At 52.5% G+C, this 15,345-nt stretch overlaps 1 protein-coding gene across 4 annotated transcripts in view; it reads left to right on the top strand.

Annotated features, from left to right (window-relative positions):
• Positions 1–15,345, top strand: part of ABR (ABR activator of RhoGEF and GTPase) — a 167,534-nt gene that overhangs the window by 107,571 nt on the left and 44,618 nt on the right. For all 4 annotated transcript variants that reach the window (XM_087825987.1, XM_087825986.1, XM_087825988.1 and 1 more), the window contains 6 exons: positions 1,889–1,996; positions 4,791–4,851; positions 9,788–9,840; positions 10,412–10,552; positions 12,295–12,416; positions 14,011–14,176. In XM_087825987.1, coding sequence (XP_087682113.1) covers positions 1,889–1,996; positions 4,791–4,851; positions 9,788–9,840; positions 10,412–10,552; positions 12,295–12,416; positions 14,011–14,176 — 651 coding nt within the window. The remainder of the gene's footprint in view (positions 1–1,888; positions 1,997–4,790; positions 4,852–9,787; positions 9,841–10,411; positions 10,553–12,294; positions 12,417–14,010; positions 14,177–15,345) is intronic.

Raw genomic sequence — 15,345 nt, 5'->3', positions numbered from 1 at the left:
CTTGGGTTCCTCACCTGAGAAAATGGGGATAATAAAAGTATGTCTTTGGACTCTTGCGAGGATTGCCTGAAAAGTGCTTGGCACGGGGCCTGGAACGTAGTAAATTAGTAAATACGCAAGTTAGCGATTATCATTACTGCTATTATTATTATTATTATTTTTATTATTATTATTATTATTATTATTATTATTAGGGAGAGGCACCCTATAAGGTGTTGCAAGGGAATTCCACCCTTCTGGTTCTGGCAGCCTCAGAGTACTTGCCCCAGAGCACTCTGGCCTGGTCCTAGGAATCTGAGCTCATTGGCTTGGGGCAGCCTTTTTCCAGCCCTCAGGAGGGCAAAAGAGACCAAACCAGAGGGTGGTAGGTATATACCCTAGAGGATAGTGGAAAGGCTGTCTCTGTTTCTCTTTGTCACTTGGACCCTGCTATCACCAGGGTCTCCCATTCTGGTCCCAGCTCCACGGGCCTGGACACGAATGTGCTCCCCAACGTCCCTCCCCCAGCATCACAAACTGAGATCTGAAGCCACTGGGGCTGCAGGCTTGGGAAGCCCCCGGTGGAGCCAGGGCAGGCCAGGCATCTGGAGGCAGTTCCTCTTCCGCTGGTCTCTGGGTATTTGATTAACTATCATGGAGAGAAGGGAATTAGCCTCTTTGCTGTTTGTTTTGAGATTACCCTAGTGCCAAGCTGCTGTTTCCAAGCAACATCCGCTTCCCAGTTAACAGCCTGGCAGGCTGGGCCTTGAGCCATGTAGGTGAGGGTGTCCCGTGGAGATGACAGTGCCTCGGATGGCTGGTGACCCCTGCATTCAGGCCTTTTGCCCAGGCTCCTGTTTCTGGTTCATCTCCTGCTACTCCCTTAGGCAGTGGGATGGGAGGGTAGTTTCCAACCTGGGCATCAGCCTTTATCCTTCTTGTGGGATAGGGGACTGGAGAATGCATTAGTACCCTTGTTGGGGTAATAATTTACACCCCCACAAGCAGTCTGTAAAAGTTCCTATTTCCCCACATTCTTGCCAATCCTTGATATCGTTAGACTTTTAAATTTTGGCCAGGTTGATGGGTATAAAATAGTATTTTATTGTAGTTTTAATTCACATTTCCACCCTTTGCCCCGTTAAGAGGAAATGCGTATGCACAGCACAGAGAAAGCTTTCCATAAGTATTTGAGGATTGAATGAATGTGCCTAGGTTTCCCCTTTTGCAGAAAGGGAGGGATGATGGCATCTGTTCTGCCTCTCAGAGGAGGCAAGGCTGTATATGGTCATGAGTCATGAAAAGCTTTGTGTTAGGTTCAGAGTGACATGCAAATGTGTAGTGAGGCAGAACCTCTGGCTCCTTGGAGGCTGCGGAAGGACGTGGGGACAGGCGATCTAGAGGCTGAGGGAAGTGGGGACTGTGCCTTTAAATGCTGTGCCTCACACTTAGCCTGGGGAGTGGAGCACTGAGCAGGCCATGCCCACACGTGCCTGCCCCACTCCTCCCCATCTCTCCCTGCCCCAGCCAATTTCAGGATGTGAAAGAAGTGTGAGGCATTAAGGGGCTTCAAACCCTGAGAGACCTGGATGATGCTAAATTAAGCCAAATGCTGCTGATGAATTGAATTTCTAGCATGCCAACAAAGACCCTACCCTGCTCCCCCTAATCCCCAGCACCCCCTTGTTAACCATATTGGCTGAGCTAGTTTCCATGGAAACTCAAGTTCAAAGGGTTATTGTAATATGTGCATCCTGCCTTTCCCCTCAGTTCCCAGCTAGTGCTTTGGAGCTGAGTTAGAGGTTCGGAGCGCTAAGGGAGCTCCAGGTGCTCTGGCGAAGCCTTCATCCATTCATTAATCCTCTCTCCCCATCCCACTCCTGCCCTCCTCTCTCTCTCCTCCCTGCAGGCCAGCCAGCTTGGCGTGTACAAAGCGTTTGTGGATAACTATAAAGTCGCTCTGGAGACAGCTGAGAAGTGCAGCCAGTCCAACAACCAATTCCAGAAGATCTCCGAGGTGGGCAGCTCCCTGCACAGCCACCCCTATGACTCGGGGCTTTGGGAGCTGCTCAGAGCCTTCCAGCCTTTGGGCCTCTCCTTCTTTCCAGTCAGGGAAACGGTTCCCCTGATGGGTAACACTTAACCTGACATTTGCTTTCTTGCACTTGACATTTTCCCTCTTAACGTAAGAACACCAATTTGTTTGATTTTGCCATGCTGATGTAGGTTAGTCTGTGTTAGAACAGAGGAGGGAGAAAAAGAACAGGAAAAAGGCAGCATTTCCCACACTGCAGTGACCTTGAGCAAGTCACTTCCCTTCTATTGGCTTTCATCTCTGTAGAATGAAGTGTCTGGATTCCTCCAACTCACGCCAGACATGCTTGATAAGGACCACAGGGCCACTGTTTAAAATGCAGATCTTTAGGCACCTTCCCTGGAGCTTCAATTATGAAGGTTTAGGGTGGGCCCAGGAGTCTGTTTTTAATAAGCTTCCTGGGTGATTTTTACCATCAGGAAGATTTGAGGAAGTCTGGGCTGGGTGGTTTTTTCAGATCATTGCAGTCCCACAAAAAGAGCACAGGGGCCACTTAAGTGGAGAAGAGGTCGCAGACCCTGCAGCTGGAAATATGCTTGTCCCTGCTGTTGCAGCTGAGTCTTCCCTCCATGCTCCTCTGCAGAGCAAAGATGTGGTATCGTCTGCCATCGACATTTCTGTCTCTCCGGGAAGTGGCAGGGGTGGGGCTCTAGGATCCTTCAGGAGCATAGCCCAGCTCACCCCTTTAGCCAGAAAGATCTGTGACAGCCCCAAGCCATTAGCCTTGTAGTCAGGGCACCCAGCTCCTAGCTCAGGCAAGAGAATCTCTGGTTCTAAGAAGGGGGAGCTTCCTCTGCAGTTTTGGAGGCCCTGCCTTACAGGCCCCTCTGGACCCTTTACTTTCTTGTCTCAGCTCTGATGCTAGAAAAGTTGGTGAGATGCAGCATAGTTTTCATGAAACTACTGGGGTTGTGGGTTATACCCAAGTTTGAAATTGGTCTAGAGGAAGCACAAGAGGCAGATGCAAGAGTCTGATGGACAGAGGTGAAAATGTCAACTTAATTACTAGTAAAAGCCAGATTGGAAAAATGTGGGCTTGGATCTGTAGCCACATGGGGCTTGCTAACACTTGGAAGCCCTCCACAATCAAACACATCTACTAGGGCCAGAGAGGAGGGCTGAGCTCAGGTTCTTCTCCCAAACCAAGGGATCAGGTGAGTCACCCTCTGCCTCAGAGGACGGAGTGAGGGGTAGGGAAGTCCCTGTACATGAAGTCACAAGGCTGGAGAAACGGTGCTTCCCCTCACCCCTCCCAGTTCTCCCAGGGAACAAAGTGGATTCCCCTGATCTGTATTCAGAGAGGCCCTGCCATGGGTACCTGGGATCACATATGGTCCAGAGTGTGTGGGGGCCCCCCCTTAGCCTGGGCTGACTGTCCATTCTCTGGGCTGCGCAGGAAGCCCCTGCACTCATCCTGAAGCCCCTCTCAAAGCCTGCTGGCTCCAAGGGCAGAGCCAGGCCTGTGGCCCGCTGCCAGGTGGCTTCTTACCCTGACTCATGCACTGACACTGTCGCTTCCTACTGGCACTGCCACTTAATTACTGCAATTAGGCCCTTCTCCACTGCAGTGGAGTGATTTCATATCTCTGGGCTGCACTGGAAGGGGGCATGGAGAAAAAGTCCCTAAATCTGGGAATCCAGACACAAGCCAGAGACAGCCTTGAGGAGCTGAGTAACCCCTTTCTCCCCACTCCACCCCCAAACCCTAGGCTCAGTCCCTGTGGGTTTTCTCTGTCTAAAAACAGCTTGAGGCAAGATCCAGAAAAGGGGAGCTCCTGCTGTCTGGGCATTTCCTCCTCCCAGGCAGAGCAGGCAATATCACCTGGGTACCTGACCTTGGCCTCACCTCACCCCCGCCTTCTCACCACTGACACCCCCCTCGAAGGCCCCCCTCTGTGCTCTCAGCCCTGAAGTGGGGATTGCATTACAGCTCCAGTTACAGGCCACACTGGTCCGTTAGCGAGGGCTGGAGCTGGACCTTTCTCTCAAGGCAAATAAAAGAGATTTGGATCAGATAAGCTGCCCTGGAGTCTGCTTCTAGCACTCACTGCCCGATCACTTTGCCTGGGATGGGGTGGGACAGGGTTTGCTCTTCCTTCCTTACAGTTTCCTCTCTAGCACAGGCTCTGGAAGGTGGGGCATGTTAGGTGGGGCTGGGGGCCAGGTGAGTCCCATATGGGTAGGATATAGCTCAGACTGCCCTGTGGGACTCAGCCTCTTGGCCCCAGGTGTACCACCCCAGGCCCTTCCCCTGTCCTATGCAGGTGTGTAGGACCCCTTATCCCAAAAGCTGCTCATGCCCCAGGATCAGCTGGTCCACCTGCTGCTTGTCCACTCAGACCCTGTGTGTCCTGGGCTGATGTGCACAGACCTCCAAGTAGTGGCTGCTGCTGGGTCAGGGCTGGAGTCCTGCTTTTTCTCTGGAAGTTGCAGGGGAGGAGTTTTAGGGGACAGGTCTGAGGAGCACCATTATCGAAGTCCTGTCTGGTGCCTAGAGCCCCTCCTTGCCAACACCCGGCTGCTGGGCTCCAGGAGATCATGGTGTGGCACAGGGAGTCTGGGTGGTCGTGAGGCAGAGGAAGGCTCTTGCCTGTTGGTCTTTGTCTCTCAGATTTGTACCCCTGGGGTTCAGAGCCCTCCTTCCCTCCATGATCGCAGAGGGGCTGGGCAGGCCAGGGTACAGGCCAGGTAGTGATACCTCTCCTCTTTCTGGCAGGAACTCAAAGTGAAAGGTCCCAAGGACTCCAAGGACAGCCACACGTCAGTCACTATGGAAGGTACTTTGAGGGGCGGGCTGGATAACAGTCAACCTTCCTTTGTCTGGTTTTGTGGACCACGGTGCCCTGTGTGTGCGCGCGTGTGCATGTTTGTGAGTGTGTGAGCACGCACAGGAGGAGTCAGCCTCTGTCCTCAGGCAGCCAGCCAGCTACAAACGTGCTCCTCCTTAGGATGCCAGCGGGCAGACAGCTCCCTCCTACTCCCTCCTCCCGCTTTTCTACCGTGCTCCCTCCCCTCCCCTCCGCTCCCCTCCCCTTCCCTCCCCTCCCCCTTGCGAGAGGAGCACTCCGAAGCGGCTGCCTGATTCTGGAGGCTGTGCAGCAGCAGCGTGCAAGGTGGCTGAGTGGCTGGGCTGCTGATGGGAGCCGGGAAGCGATGGCCACAGGCTCCTGCTGCGGAGACAGAGGCTGCCATGGAAATTCTCCTCATCATTCGCTTCTGCTGTAACTGCACCTATGGTAACCCAGGCTCCCTCTCATGGGAGGTGGTGTATCTTCCCACCTCCCAGGGCTGGCTGGAGTGGGCTTCAATGTGGCCATCAGGGTTTGGGGGGTAGCGGGGACGGGAGGGGTGCAAGTGGCTGGATCTGCATTTACCCCGTTCCGGTCAGATTCCAGCCTGAAATTGAAGTCTGGGGGCCACTCAGACCAGGGATGGCTTAGAAATGGAGGGACAAGGCTAGAAAGGTTCAGATACCCCCTGAGGATCTGTGTGGAATTGGTGGCTTTGCTTGAGAGGCTGTGGGCAACTTCCTGGAGAGGCTGTTAAGGACAGAAAGTGACAAGACTACCTGCAGGCACGGCAACCTGGGTCTGGAGAGGGCTCAGCAGGGGCCAGTCAGAGAATACGGATGGTCTGGACAGCAGTGCCCTGGTCAGGGAGGGTGCCAGCCCCGGCTGGAGTGAGAAGTTGGGAGTTTCTTTGTTTCCTGGGAGAGAAGGGGAGGTTGAGCGAGCAGGGTATTGTGTGCGCAGAGTGCACATGCTGCCTTCCAGACGTTTTCTCCTCTCCGAACGGCAGCGGGAGAGCTGGGAGGAACGGATTGCTCCGAGGGGGTGTGTTTCTAGCCACCCGAGACCCTGGAGCTGAGGTCTTGGCACCTAGCGCAGAAGATGGACCAGGAATGCTGGTGGGAGAGGGGGCGTGGCAGCCGGCTGCTTTGTGAAGGTCGCACACCCACCGTAAAATGGAAGGGATCGGAGTATCTTCCTTGCAGTTTCCTCAGCCAGGGGGTCCTGGGACAAGCACGTGCCGGCAGCCAAGCTCTGGTTCACAGGAGGCTGAGGGAGGCCTGGGCAAGCAGGTGTCCGGAAGCTGGTGGGCCCTGCCCTCTGAGGCAAGAATTGCCCTAGGGATGACCCAGGCAGCCTTCGGCAGGGGCGTGGGAGTCAGGTGTTCTCTCTCGGTCCCTGTGTGTTGGAGTGGCAGCTGGCCCTGTCTCTTCCCTCCCACCAGGCGTTTTGTCTCTGCACCCTTCCCAGCCACTTTGCTTTCACATCTCCGTGGTAACCTGGAGCTCCTTGTCAAAGGCTGAATGGGGGGGGGGGGGGGCACTTTGCTGGAGGGGAGATGATGGGGGTTCCTGGGCTTTTTCCCAGAGGCCACTGCCAGAGGGACTGTTGTCCCCTCACCTTCTCCGGCTGTGCTGTGTCAAAGACTGCTCATGATGGAGGTAACCCCCGAGGCAGGCCCTTTCCAGCTACCCCGACAGGACAGCTGTAGGAACTCTAGTCGCAGGCAGAGGAGAGCTGGACTTAAGCTAGCCTGTTGGAAGAGCAGAGGGAAAATGCTGTTTTGACTTGGCCTAGGAGTTGGTCAGGTCTCAGCTCTGCCTCCCTGAAAAGGAGGGGGCTGGCCATTTGCTTCCTCTTTTCTCCCCAAAAGGAAGCTTAGCCTTAGTGCAACAGGCCTGGACCTGCATTTCAGGGTTGCTTTGGTCCCTGTGATGCTGTCTTTGAAGTAAGCTTCTATCTAAGTGGGAAGTGAGGAGTGAATGAGCCCCTGCTGATCACACTGTTTAGAATCTTCTCAGGGGTGCTGGGTCTGGGGGTCCCATGGAGACTGCAACTTAGGGCTCTCTCTGTGGTTGTCTGCCTTCATGGTTATTTGCTGAGCTCTGTGGGGCTCCGTGCTAGATGCTGTGACGGGGTGTGAGGGGAAGTCATGAGTGACCCACACCCCTAAGGAGGGGGCTCACCTTGGCAACAAGAGAGGCCAGCTCACCGCTCCTTCCTGGTGAATCTTTCCAAGAGCAAGTTACATTAACTTCTCTGTGCCTGAGAGAAGTTTCCTCATCCGTGAGATGGGGCTGGCAATAATTACTTCCCTTTTTAAATATGTTTTTATTGATTTCAGAGAGAGGAAGGGAGAGGGAGAGAGAGAAACATCAATGATGAGAGAGCCATTGATTGGCTGCCTCCTGCATGCCCCCCACTGGGGATCGAGCCGGAAAACCCAGGCATATGCCCTGACTGGGAATCAAACTGTGACCTCCTGGTTCACAGGTCGACACTCAACCGCTGAGCCAAGCTGGCTATGCATTACTACCCTTTTTAATCAAAGGAAATAATGCATGTAAAACAGTAGCATTGGACACAGAGCAAGTACCCAGCAAATTAGAGAGAAGCCAGCTTGCTTGGTCAGTGGTCTGACTTTTAGGCACTATGGGTATTGTTTGCAAAAGTCCTAGTCAGGAAAGGCTTCCTGGAGGAGGGGAAGAGACAGTTATTTCAACTTGGTGAACGGTGCCTATTCTGGAAACAGGAACCCCATGGTGAGGAGTAGAAGCAGGGGCAGGAAACCTGCCAAACATGTTGAAGGGCAGGAGCAGGTGAAGGGGAAAGGTGGGCTTTTGGCCCTGCATTCTCAGGGGAAGCAGGCATACAGGAGACGAGGGAAGCACAAACATCACGTTGCTCTTCCTCCCCTGGTTCCTTCCATATGTGAACTGTGTGTCCCCAGGGCCCTCTCCCTACACTTCCCTCTCCCTTCACTTCCTCCCACCTGCCCTTCCCCCACCAGGGCTGAGGTGCAGGACTCATTCCACAGCCCCGATCAGGTTGGACTCTTGAGGTGACTACAGGCATATTAATAACCCCTGTGAAACCCAAACCATCATTTGTGCAGACCTCTGAGCTTAGTCAGAAACCTCTACCTCCTGGGACCCGAAAGAGGGACAGAGGGAGCTGACACTGCAGTATCAGCTTTCCCTGAGCGAACCCAAGGGCCCCACCCTGGCAGGTGTCTGCTGAGCTCGCACTTTCTCTTGGGTCTCTGGGGTTCCAGGGCGTGATTTCCCCCCAAGACGAGCTAAGCCACAGGTGGATACCCTAAACAGCCTCAGAACTGGGTCCCCCCCTGGGCTGATAACTGGGCTCTACCCTCACTGTCCCAGGATACTCCTGGCCTGGTCCTGTCCCTTTTGGCTCCCTTAGCCCATGGGGAGGGGCTTTAGAAATTGCTAAATTAAGAAAGGGCTACAAATAAGTCATGGGAAGTATGTTTGCATAAAGTTGGTTTTCAGTTATTTCTACATCAGAATTAGCAAAGGAGCTTTTTAAAATGCTGAGCCCTGGCTGGTGTGGCTCGGTTGGTTTGAGTGACATCTCCCCCTCTCCCTTCCTTTCTCTCTAAAATCAATAAAAACATATCCTCATGTGAGGATTTAAAAAATGCTGATACCCAGGGTTCCATCTGGCCGAGCCTAGGATTAGTTGAGGTGGCGAGGAGAGGGAGGCTGGCAGCTGTGTCTTTTAAGAGCTCCCCAGTGATTCCAATGGGCAGCCGAGCAAAGACTGCAGAAAAGGCTCGGGTCACACCACTGAGACTGTGCTTTCTCCACAGCCAGCGATTGTTCCTGAAGTGTCTGCTTAACAATGCACAGGGTATTTCTATGAGGGCTTTGGGGGACTCTCGGGGTTTGAGGGCCAGCTAGGGCATGAGCATCAGTTCTGAGACCTGTCACAACCTGGTCCTATGGGACACCCAGTCTACATTCCTCCTCCCCAGACCAGCATCCTGCCTCGTTGCTCCTATGGCAGGAGGACAGCGGTCACGACCCCATGACCAGAGGCATCCAGGTGCAGGACTGAGGGCGAACCACCCGCGTGGGAGAGGCAGGGCACAGCTGCTTGCAGGCAGCTTTGTTTGGAAGCATTGGTCGACCAACTGCTGCTTCCACCTGTCTGCTGAATCCCAGTAATCCTCATTTGGTATCCCGGTCACCGAGGGGTGTGGCAAATAGGGGCCCTGCTGAGCTTGCATTTTCCCACCTCTTGGGGTTCCCAGAGGCCCCACCTGAATTCCTTCAGGAAATCTTTGCCCCCTCAGCTGCCACTGGCTTGAGAGCAGAGCCTTTCTGTGGAGAGCTGGCTTGACTCCCTCAGCCTGTCCTATTTTGTCTGGGGGCTTGAGGGCATGGAGAAGGGTCTCCTCAAGGAGATGAGGCTGACTGTTTGGGTCAAAAGGAAGCCTGCCATTTCCAGCTGGCGGTGCCGGGGCTTACACCAGAGGAGTATGAGAGTGATCGGGCCTGGGGGAGCTACCCTCCCTGGAAAACACTGCCTCCTTCCCATGTTCTGGGGTCCCAGGTGTGACCCTGAGTGCGCTGGAGCTCTGCATGGTAAGGCTAGACATAGCTGTGTAATTCAGGGTGGGGGGTACAGAGGAGCACCTGCATCTACTCTGAGCCTGGTCAGGCCAGGACAGGTCTAGAGATGGCCCTGGAAGAAATCACATCCGGTGGGAGGGGGCCCAGGCTGCCAGGGCTGTGTGTCCGCCTATTGTGTTGTCTAGTCTGCCCTGGGGTGAGAATGGAGGTGCAGGCTGCTGCGAAACCCACTTGTGTGGGTGGGTCCGGGGACAAGACTGGTTCCTGAGGTCTTAAGCTGCTCCTGTGTTTCATCTGTCCTATCTCCTCTCTGCCTTCCCCAACAGCTCTGCTCTACAAGCCCATTGACCGAGTCACCAGGAGCACCCTGGTCCTACATGTGAGTGTCCACCCCCTGCATGGCCAGGGGCTGGTTAGGAATTCAATGGGAGATTGAGCCAGGGTGGGCAGGTGCTGGAGTTACTGAGAACAGCCCATTTGGGAAACTGGGCGGAGGGTCCCTGGGCCCCAACTTGCCTTCCTGGCCTGTGGTAACCATGCCAATGGGGCCAGGACCTAAATATAGCTGGGCTACTAAGCTTGACATTTGGCCAAATGCTCCCTAGGAGGCAGGCACTTCCTGCCTCCCCATCCCTTGCCTGATGGTCTCCAGTGTCCTTGGAGCAGCTGTGGGGTGGGTAGATGGGTGTCTCTCCCAGCTGCTTGATGAGCTGAGACTCCACCTGGCTACCCCCCAGCCTGGAGTGGGGGGAGAGCAATGACTCCAGCAGAAATGAAGGGCACCACTGCCTTTACCCCTGCTGCCCCTAGCTTTGCAGGCATTGCCAGATTAGAGTGTGGATCCCTGAGTACCTTCCCTTAGAATTCTTTCAGTGAGAATTGAGTGCTCCCCAATGTCTTCTCATTAAGCCCCAGAACTCCCCTCAACTCACCACCCCAACCCTCTCCAGGACCTGCTGAAGCACACACCTGTGGACCATCCAGACTACCCACTACTTCAGGATGCCCTCCGCATCTCCCAGAACTTTCTGTCCAGCATCAATGAGGACATTGACCCCCGCAGGACTGCCGTCACAACCCCCAAAGGGGAGGTGAGCTCAGGACCCAGCACAGCCTCACCCAGCACACCAGCTTACCCATCCCTCCTCTCCTGCACTCAGACATGCTGCCCGGTCCCCTCCAGCCCTGCTCCCTCTTCCCAGCCAAAGGAGAGGCCTTCGGGCCCTGAGCTAACAGCTTTAAGTCCGGCGTCTCATTAATCTTCATAACTCTCCGCTGTGGCAGAAGAGGAAACTAAGGCCTGGGGAGTCTAACCAGGTCTGACACAAGATCTCTTAGCCACAAGTGTCAGAACTGGATTCTTTAGCTGGGGTTATCTGTCTGCAAGCCCTGTGCACTGTCCCCCATTCCGGGGACTCTGGAGGCTCTGGCTAGCTCATTCTTGAATGTATCCCCATGGATAGTATGATGTCCTCAGGGCCCCCTGGAAAATAATGGCTTAGTCTGAGGGAGCTCGGGGAATCTGAGGGAGTGGGAGCTCTGAGCTGCCTCTGATCAGCCCACATGAGCAGGCGGGAGAAGCTAGGGAGTGAGCCCATAGCAGGAAACGGTGGGAGAGGTGGCTGAGGCAGCCCGGTTCCTGGAATGTCCCAGGTGGGTGCCTAGATGTGGCACAGCAGCTCCAGTTCCCTGGGGGCCCTTCTTGGCAGAAAGGGGGGGGGGCAGCGAAGGGAAGCAATTTGAAGAATCAGAGAGACAGTTACCGGCATGGGTCAGCCGCCTGGCCCACATAGAGTGCTTCCTGTGCAGGAGAGGTAATTAAGTGGTGTTTAGGAGTGCAGGCTTGCTGGGTTTAAGCTCCTTTGTTACATTTATGAGTCCCCAGTGTCTCTTGGGGAGGGAAGTAATAAGGGACAGGATCTAGAGAGTGACTAATGGGCACAGAGAGCTGTCCCTGCGCACAGCTCCCAGCCCTGGTTTGCAAACCCTGGAATGTCACTTGTTTGTGTGACTCGGGATAGCTGAAAGCTCCCCAGAGGGCTTACAGCACTGTCAGTTTCAGATGGTTTCGATGGTACACTTTCAACATGCTCGCCTACGTGTTGTAGCATGTGTAGCTCACGTGGTATATAATACAAGGAAGGCTGGACAGATTGCGACAGCCCTGAGGTTCTACTGCTCCTGAGGGCGGCAGGGAGGAAACTGGAAGTTCTGCGTGGAACAGTGCTCTTGGCCATCCAGAGCCCAGGTGGGAGATGGCTGAGGTTCCCGAGGACACACCTACCGCCCCACAGAGGGTAGTCCAGGCCTCCCATCCTTCTGGGGGTGGTTGAAGAATTTACTCAACAGGCTTGAGAGGGTCTGCAGGTTGAGTTGAACTGAAACTATAACAACTCTAGGTGGGGTTATGGGGTGGGGGTGGTGTGCAAGCTCCAGGGTAGAGGAACCAGGTCATCCTGAGCTAGGGTCCATCCAGGTGGGAGCTATGAGAGCTGCGGAGAAGTGCAAAGCTACCCTATGTTGATCACACAGGATGTGCTGGGCACTGCCAATTTGCATATACCATTTTGATTGCTTCTGTATATGCAGCAGTCATTATCCTCCCGTTTAACGGAGATAAAGAGGTCAGGGAACTCACCCAAGATCACAGCTGGGAAGTGGCAGAGTCTAGGTTCAAACCCACGTCCATGTGACCCCAAAGCCAGTGCTCTTAACCACCAGGCCTATGGCCCCTCCCTGCTGCCCACCCCCCAACTGGATGGTGCCCCTAGTGCAGGCTGGGCCCTGGGCTGACTCCCCCTGAGCAGGCTGGGTGGTGTGCCATCTCCCTCAGACGCGGCAGCTGGTGAAGGATGGCTTCCTGGTGGAAGTGTCGGAGGGCTCCCGGAAGCTGCGGCACGTCTTCCTCTTTACAGATGTCCTACTGTGCGCCAAGCTAAAGAAGACATCTGCGGGGTGAGTCTGCATGAGTCCAGGGTGCAAAGTTGGGGAGGAACTAGATCCTGCCTCCTGTGGAACCCCTTAGCAACCTGGGGCAATCTGCGTATTTTTTCCTTTTTAAAAACATATTAATTAATTCTATTTTACTGTATAGCCTTTTTCTAAAAATAAATTATGTTTTTAATTATAAAGGTAATATAATGAAACTACAGACCAAAAAAAGAAAAACCCATCACGCATCCAAACATAAGCAGCGGTCTCCTGCTGCTATATTTCCAGTTTTTTTAATGTTCTTATGTTTTTTCCTACCCTTGTAATCAGAGTGAATACCCAATTTGGGGCACTGCTTTTTCCATTTCACGTCATAAGCATTTTCCCTGTTGCTGCCTAATCTTCATAATCATCATTTTACTTTCCTGCATGATGTTACTAGTGGATATGCCATAATTTACTTAAGCATTCTTCTTTTATTAGACATCTCTGCATTTTTGCTAACTGCGAGTCAGTGAATATTCATTAAATCTGCTGCTGTCATTTGTTGAGTGGTTCTGCCGGGCCAGGTGTCATGACAAATGCTTTGACTATGTTATTTCTAATCTTCCCAACAACTCTATAAAGTAGGTATTATTATCCGCATCTCACAGATGAGAGAAAAGACTTAGGATAGTTAAATAAGTTGCCCAAAGTCTCATAACTAGAAGTGGAGGAGATGGGATTTGAACCTGAATCTGACCTGAAAGCTTCTTTCCACCTCCATCTCTGTATTTAGTGATACAGGCCCACTTTGCGCCGTGAGCAGAAAAGGTTATTCAGGGTTTGTCCCACATTCTTTCACCTACTGTGTGCCAAGTACGCTAACTTACAGTTCAGGGGAGACACACCATGTGCTCACTGCAACACCAAGGGACCAGAATGAGAGATGCAAACCTCAGTCCTGGGGGAAGTGAGAGAGGAGAGGTGCAAACCTCAGTCCTGGGGGAAGCGAGAGAGGAGAGGTTGTCTTGAGCTTCAGTAAAGGGGATGAGTCCCTGGAACTAGACCTGAGATGATTCTAAGGCAGAGATGGCAGTCATAAGCAAACATACGTATGCCCTCAGTCCTCTGCCCATGGCAGACATTACTAATGAACCTTGGCACTATTGCACACTGGGCTTGAATGTGGCTCTATAATCCTCCACCCAGTACCCTATGTGACCTCTGTGGCTCAGAGTTGGCATTCGGAGTTCACATTTGCGTTCCATCTCCAGCCTAAAAGATAATGGTATGAGCTAAGTGTGGACAGGCTGGGATGAAGGGGAGAGTGTGAGATGGGGAATGGGAAAGCGTGAGCCCAGTCTTGCGCCTACCTTAGAGGTGGATGCTTAAAAACATCAGTCATACTGGACCAGAAGACTGGCGAGGCCAAGGTCCAGAGTCCTCAAGGACTACTGCCTGGCCCTGGTATTACTCCATGTGTGTTTTCCCTGATTGGGCCACTCCAGGGACAAGGGATCATTTTTACCTGTGACAAGTTCTCAGTAAACCCTTTTCTGTGGTTTTTGGGTCCAGCAGTTCAGGCTTAAAGAGCCACGTTCCTTCTGGCTCATGTTTTCCTCTGACTTGTATGCAGGAAGCACCAGCAATATGACTGCAAATGGTACATCCCTCTAGCTGACCTCGTGTTTCCATCCCCGGAGGAGTCTGAGGCCAGCCCCCATGTGCACCCTTTCCCAGACCATGAGCTGGAGGACATGAAAATGAAGATTTCCGCCCTCAAGAGTGAAATCCAGAAGGAGGTGAGCAGAGCCTGGCACCTGAGCTGGGACAGAAAAGTTGGCTGTTTTTATTTGGGCCCTTTGAACCGGATGTATCTAGAACTGCGGGGAGGGGAAGTTGTAAGGCTTGGGAGTCTGATAAGGAGAAGATGAAAGAGCAGGAGGCCTCAAGCATACACATGCAGAGGGAAGGACTTTGATCATGGCAGGTTAGCACTGAGCAGATGGAGAGAGTTGGGAAGTCAGGGCTCAGAATTTAGTGGGGTTAATTATGGAAAATTTCCTGGAAAACAGTATATATCAAACACTATAGAAAAGGGAAGCAAGAGAACAGGCCTTCTTAAGGAAAAGCAGGATATGTATGAGAGAGAGGACCTGAGAAGCCTCTTAGAAACTGACAGACCAAGTTGGCAAAAAGGAACAGTGAGGAGAGGGGCCTTGAATATCACAACGCACTTGATCTAAAAATGCACAGAAACTTGTGCCCTCACAGAGAACTGAGATTCTTGTCAAATGCATGCAAAATATTCAAACATTTAACATGCATTAGGCTGCAAAGGAAATTTCAAATTTAAAAAAAAGTTAGCATACCAGTCATGTTCACAGACCACAGTGCAAGAAAATTAGAAATCAACAACTAGAAATATAGTTAAGAGTAAGCCTAGAAAATTAAAATTTTCAGGGTACAGAGGAAATCAAACTTGAAACTGCGAACTCTTTAGAACTGCATGAAAATGAGAGCACTACATATCAGAACCCATGGGATGTAGCCAAAGTGCTATTTACAGGAAAATGCATAGCCTTAAATTCATATATTTGAAAGCAGTGGCTAAAGGAAAGCACCAGGAGGAGCTTTCCCCATAAATGGCAGGCAGGGCATGAAGGGGCTTGTTTGGTTGGCCTGGTCTCTTCCTCACCTATCCAGGCTCTGCTTGGGCCTCACTTCCTCTGGGGAACCTTCCCTGATGTCCACCCACAGCAGTCTGGGATGGGTGCCCTGCTTCCTGGTTCTTGATGTTTGCCTCTTTGCTTTGCTTTATGGGCACTGATTTATAATTGCATGGTCAGCTTTTTCCTTTACTCACTAGGATTTGAACTCTAGCAAGGGACTGTTTTATTCAGTTATGAACATAACTAGTACTTGACACCTAATAAATAATTGCTTCATGAACAATTCTTGAGGAATACAA

Source organism: Miniopterus natalensis, chromosome 17 (assembly GCF_054644295.1).
Source record: "Miniopterus natalensis isolate mMinNat1 chromosome 17, mMinNat1.hap1, whole genome shotgun sequence".
In the NCBI taxonomy this organism is placed as follows: Eukaryota; Metazoa; Chordata; class Mammalia; order Chiroptera; family Miniopteridae; genus Miniopterus; species Miniopterus natalensis.
The sequence above is the reverse complement of the archived record's forward strand: the minus strand, read 5'-3'. Positions and strand labels throughout refer to the sequence as shown.